The sequence below is a fragment of the Carlito syrichta genome, unplaced genomic scaffold, assembly GCF_000164805.1.
Source record: "Carlito syrichta isolate Samal-C Ts95f unplaced genomic scaffold, Tarsius_syrichta-2.0.1 Scaffold314629, whole genome shotgun sequence".
Classification (NCBI taxonomy): Eukaryota; Metazoa; Chordata; class Mammalia; order Primates; family Tarsiidae; genus Carlito; species Carlito syrichta.
Genome location: NW_007258725.1, coordinates 386,184 through 392,117, shown reverse-complemented (window position 1 = coordinate 392,117; position 5,934 = coordinate 386,184). Strand labels below are relative to the sequence as shown.

General features: G+C 55.4%; 1 protein-coding gene across 1 annotated transcript in view; it reads left to right on the top strand.

Annotated features, from left to right (window-relative positions):
• The first annotated feature begins 367 nt into the window (after window positions 1–367).
• The window catches only part of BID (BH3 interacting domain death agonist), a 14,193-nt gene continuing 8,626 nt past the window's right edge, over window positions 368–5,934 (top strand). The window contains exons 1-2 of the mRNA XM_008071696.1: window positions 368–431; window positions 1,571–1,781. Of these exons, the coding sequence (XP_008069887.1) occupies window positions 420–431; window positions 1,571–1,781 (223 nt within the window). The 5' untranslated portion in view covers window positions 368–419. The remainder of the gene's footprint in view (window positions 432–1,570; window positions 1,782–5,934) is intronic.

Here is a 5,934-nt window from a genome sequence, read left to right as displayed (position 1 = left end):
CAGCAGGTCGAGGCTGCGGTGGCCGTGAGCATGCCACTGCCCTCCAGCCTGGGTGACAGAGTGAGACTCTGAGTCAAAAAATAAATGAATAATTCAGGAGGCAGCCGTGGGGAGTGCCCAGGGCCTGGGAAATTCTCTGAAATGAGGGAAAGTCCAGAGCCTGCACCCCGGGCTGTTGCACACGGTCCTGGACCACAGGGAAAGAGAGAGACCAGGGTGAGCGCCGGGTGGGCTGGCACCGCTGGGCTCAGCTACTCTGAGCCGGAGCCCAGGACAGGTCCTGTGGCTCTTTCCCAAGGGTCCTGAGCGGGGGTCTCTGCAGGGGCAGCTGCCCACCCTGTGTGTGTCTCCTCTTCCAGGCTGCTGACCAGACACCCGTGAGCCGAAGGGAGGTGGAGCTGCCCCAGGCTGCCTCTGCCATGGACTCTGAGGTCAGACTCTAAGTTCCTTGGGAGGGGTGTCCGGGAGGGGTGCAGAGGTGGCTGAGGCTTGTTGTCCTTGCACGTGCCCGTCGGGGTTGAACCTGCCCAGCCATCGATAGCTCTGCAAACAGGAGCTTCAGACTTACAACTTACTGGCACAGTAAAAGACGAAACAAGACCACAAGAAGCAAAACGGGCTCGTGGCTGTCATCCCGGCACTTTGGGAGGCCGAGGTGGGAGGGTGGCTTGAGGCTCAGAGTTCGAGACCAGCCTGGCAACATGGCCAGACCTCATCACTAGAAAAAAATCAAAAGAGTAACCGGGTGTGGTGACGTGTATCTGTAGTCCCAGCTACTTGGGAGGCCGAGGTGGAAGGATTGCTTGATCTCAAGAGGTCGAGGCTGCAGAGCTATGCTTGTGCCACCGCACTCCAGCCTGGGCGACAGGTGAGACCCCAGCTCTAAAAAAAAATTTTCTGTTTTTTTTTGAGTTGGAGTCTCACTCTGTCTCCCAGGCTGGAGTGCAGTGGCATAATCACAGCTACTGCAGCCTTGACCTTCTGGGCTCAGGTGATCCTTCTACCTCAGCCTCCCAAGTAGCTAGGACTACAGGTGCGCTCTACCACGCCTGGCTACTTTTTTGACTTATTGTAGAGAGACGGGTCTCGCCAAGTTGCCCGGGCTGGTCTCCCACCTCTGGGCTCAGGCAATCTTCTTGCCTCAGCCTCCCAAAGTGCTGGGATTACAGGTGCAAGCCACCACACCTGGCTTTAAAAAAGCTTTTTTGGGTCTACTTATTATATAGTCTTTTAATGTCCTCCGTCCTCTGCCGAGTTCTCTGCAGGACGTCCAGCCCCGGGGCTTTCCCATGTCCACACTGCATGTCTCAGCATCCTGCCGTTCTCACAGCCATGGGGAGGTGTCTGCGAACGTCTAATGACATGGCCTTTGATAAATCCAGCGGCCTGCAGGACCCGGGTCCCTGAACACAGAGCCGTACCCGGCACCGGGAAGCTTCTCCAGATGCCCTTGGCGATGCCCTTTCAAAAGGCTGGGAATCATGTGGTCTTCCAGGCCAGCCTAGCTGTGAGAAGTGGCCTCTGTCCCGACCAGGTCTTCACGATCTCCCTGACACCTCTTTCTTCTCAGGTCAGCAATGGCTCGGGCCTCCGGGATGCGTATGTCACAGACCTGCTGGTGTTCGGCTTCCTGCAAAACTGCTCCAATGAGAGTTTCCACAAAGAGCTGGAGGTGCTGGGCCATGAGCTGCCCGTGCGAGCCCACCTCTGGGAGGACCGAGATGACGAGCTACAGACAGATGGCAACCGTGCCAGCCGCCATGGAGACCGGGTGGAAGCAGGTAGGCGTCCCCGCCACCGGTGCCCAGATCTGGGATTTGCTGTTGCCAGCACCATTTAGGGAGCCTTTTCCTTCATTTCATTTCATTTCAATCTCAATTTCATTTCGTTTTTTGAGTCAGAGTCTCACTGTCACCCAGGCTGGAGTGCATGCAAGTGGCATGCTCCCGGCTACCGCAGCCTCCGCCCGCTGGGCTCAGGCGATTCTTCCACCTCAGCCACCAAGGAACTGTGGCTACAGGCGTGCGCCACCACGCCCGGCTAATTTTTTTGATTTATTGTAGAGACAAGGTCTTACCAAGTTGCCCGGGCTGGTCTTGAACCCGCGGGCTCAGGTGAAATCCACTTTTCTTGTAAGAATTTGTGTGCACCTGTCTAGCGCCTTAAACTTTGACTTTCCCAGATATCACGCCTCGACCTATGAGATGACAAGAACACTGACGTCTTCTGAACCTCTTTTCCAGATGAGGCAGCTGAGGCCCAGAGCAGGGTAAATGCCTGGCTCCAAATCACACATGGGCACGCCACAGCCAGGCCGTGGGGCCAGTGCCCTTCGAGGGCCCTCCCGCTGTAGGGCGCTGGCTCTAGTTCATCACGGCTTGCAGACTTTATTACCTTTCCTGTCTCTGGCCCCTGTGCTCTTCCCAACCCCTAGTTTCACTCTTTTGCCACGGGGGTGGCTTCTGCTGGCGGAGGCTGTCCTGGACTGAAGGCGGAGAGTGATGAGGTTCACCCACTACAGATCCAGCCCTGCAACGGTGGCTTTCAGTACTGTGCATGTTGGAATGGCACAAGGAACATTTCAAAAGGCACAGGCCCAGCCAGGTGCAGTGGCTCACGCCTGTCACCCCAGCACTTTGGGAGGCCGAGGCGAGAGGATTGCCTGAGCCCAGGGGTTCCAAACAGCCTGGACAACTTGGCGAGACATCGTCTCTACAGTAAATCAAAAAGTTAGCCAGGCGTGGTGGTGTGCGCCTGTAGTCCCAGCTACTTGGAAGGCTGAGGCAGAAGGATCGCCGGAGCCCAGCAGGTCGAGGCTGCTGTGGCTGTGGGTGTGCCACTGCATTCCAGCCTGGGTGACAGAGTGAGACTCCGGACTCAAAAAACAAAAATAACAACAACAGCAGCAAAATGCACAGGCCCTGGGCATGGTGGCTCATGCCTGTAATCCCAGTACTTTGGGAGGCCAAGGCGGGAGGATTGCTTGAGCCCAGGAGTTTGAGATCAACATAGTGAGACCTTGTCTCTACAAAAAAAATTTTTTTTAATTATCTGCTCGGTGGCTCAGCCTGTAATCCCCCGCCTTTGGGAGGCTGAGGCTGAGGATTGCCTGAGCCTGCGGGTTCGAGACCCGCCTGGGCAGCGAGACCTCATCTCTACAATAAATCAAAAAATCAGCCGGGCGTGGTAGCGCATGCCTGTAATTCCGGCTACTCGGAAGGCTGAGGCGGAGGGATCGCCGGAGCCCAGCGGGTCGAGGCTGCGGTGGCCGGGAGCGGCCACTGCACTCCAGTCTGGGCGACAGAGTGAGACTCCAACTCAAACAAACAAACAAACAAACAAAACACCAAATGCACAGGCCCTGCACAGACAGCCGGGCCCTTCCCCAGAGATGCCAGACTGAGGCTATTTCAGGGTGGGAGATGCTGCTGGTGAGAATCACTTCCCTGGAAGCCTGCAGGAATTCGGACCTGGTCCAGGCCTTCCAACCTTGCGAGCAAGACCTGGATGGGCCCTGAAATCTCCTGACATGGTGGGTTGCACCGCCCTCTGTGGCCTCTGGGGAGACCAGCAGCCGGCCCAGCCTTCTCTCCAACCTGGGGATGGAGCCCGGAGTTTCTCACTAGCCGGGGCCGCCAAAAACTCTGGGGTTCGCGCCAGCCTCCTGGCTTCTGGCTGGCCCTGAACAGGAGAGAAGCCCTGGCCCCCTTTCGGGGGGTGTAGGAGGGGCTGGGCAGGAATCAGGGCAGCTCTGCTGGCAGAGTTTCCTGTGTTTTTCTCTCTCTTCTCCATATTGGCCCTTACCTTTGGACTGGAAAACCCGCCTTGGCTGGGCTCGGTGGTTCAGCCTGTCATCCCAGCGTTTTGGGAGGCCGAGGCAAGCGGATTGCCTGAGCCCGAGCATTCGAGACCCACCCGGGCAACTTGGCCAGACCTCGTCTCTCCAATAAAATGAAAAATAGCCGGGCGTGGTAGTGCACGCCTGTAGTTCCAGCTCCTTGGAAGGCTGAGGCGGAAGGATCGCTGGAACCCAGCAGGTCGAGGCTGCGGTGGCCGGGAGCGGCCACTGCACTCCAGTCTGGGCGACCGAGTGAGACTCCAACTCAAAAAAGAAAGAAAGAAAGAAAAACTTGCCCTACTCAAGCGGTATTTGCTAAAGTGATTATGGGGGCTAGCCTCTCGGCTCGTGCCTGTAATCCCAGCACTTTGGGAGGCTAAGGCGGGAGGATTGCTTGAGCCTAGGAGTTCAAGATCAGCCTAGGCAATATAGTGAGACCTTATCTCTACAGAAAATCATAAAATTAGCCTGGCATGGTGGTACACGCCTGTAGTTCCAGCTACTCAGGAGGCTGAGGCAGGAGGATCGCTTGAGTCCAAGAGTTTGAGGCTATGGTGAGCTGTGGACTCCAGCCTGGGCAACAGAATGAGACCCTGAGTTAAAAAAAAAAAGTAAAGAAAAAAAACGATGGTAAGCCTGGACTCTTAATCTGGCCAGTGCCTTGGTAAGAGATTGGCATGTGGATTATGTCTTGACAAGCCTTGAGAGCAGGGGGCACGCCCGAGGCACTGAATGCCATCATGGGGTGCGTTCATTCACTCACTGGGCACAGATGGAGCTGATGCGGCTCCTGATGGCCCCAAGCCGGTGGCCACAGGGAAGAGAGGACATGTCCGTGAGTAACTGAGGCAGGGGAGAAAGGCTTTGGGAGCTAAGCAAGGTGCAGATTTGGTGCAGGGGAGTGATAAGGAGAAGGTGGGTATTCTTTGCAGGGAAGCAGGAAAAACTTCAGGGCTGCAGCTGCTGTTGATCTGGGCACTGAAGGACAGTGCAGTTTGGTTCTTTAGAAATTGAGAATGGGCCGGGCTCGGTGGCTCAGCCTATCATCCCGCGCCTTTGGGAGGCTGAGGTGAGTGGATTGCCTGAACCCGCGGGTTCGAGACCCACCTGGGCAGGCAAGACCTCATCTCTACGATAAATCAAAAATTAGCCAGGCGTGGTAGTGCTCACCTGCAGTTCCAGTTACTTGGAAAGCTGGGATGGAAGAATTGCTGGAGCCCAGCAGGTCGAGGCTGTGGTGGCTGGGAGCGTGCCACTGCACTCCAGTCTGGGTGACAAGAGTGAGACTCCAACTCAAAAAAAAAAAAAGAAATTGAGAATGGTTGTAGCATAAGCAAAAGCCTAGAGATGAGAATGCCCAGGGCCTAGAAAGGTACTGTGAGCCGGGCACGGTGGCTCACGCCTATAATCCCAGTACTTTGGGAAACTGAGGCGAGAGAATCACATGAGCCCAGGAGATTGAGACAGGCCCAGGCAACATAGTGAGACCTAATCTCTACAAAAAAAAAAAAAAAATTAGTTGGGCATGGTGGCGCATGCCTGTAGTCCCAGCATTTTGGGAGGCCGAGGCAGGAGGATCGTTTGTGCCCAGGAGTTTAAGACCCTCCTAGGCAACAAAGTAAGACCCCCGTCTCTACTTTTTGAAATAAATAAAAAATGAAAAGGCGCTGTGAGCAGTTGAGTTTTGCTAGAACATTTGAAGGGAGTAGTGGGAGTTAAGACAGAGGTCATTGGAGGCCAGTTTATGACTTGTCACGTGAACAGAGGTGTGCGTTTGAGAAGGTTTAGTAGAGAAGTCATGGAGTAGCCATACTATATGGTTCATGGTCGAGAGTCTGGCGAACGCCAGGGTGGTGGCTCACACCTGAATCCCAGCACTTTGGGAGGCTGAGGTGGGAGGATCGCTTGAGCCCAAGAGTTGGAGACTTCCCTGGGCAAAATAGCGAGACTCTGTCTCTACAAAATGAAAATATTAACTGGGTGTGGTGGCCTGCGCCTGTAGTCCTAGCAACTTGAGAGGCTGAGGCAGGAGGAATGCTTGAGCCTAGGAGTTGGAGGCTATGGTGAGCCATGATTGTGCCACTGCACTCCAGCCT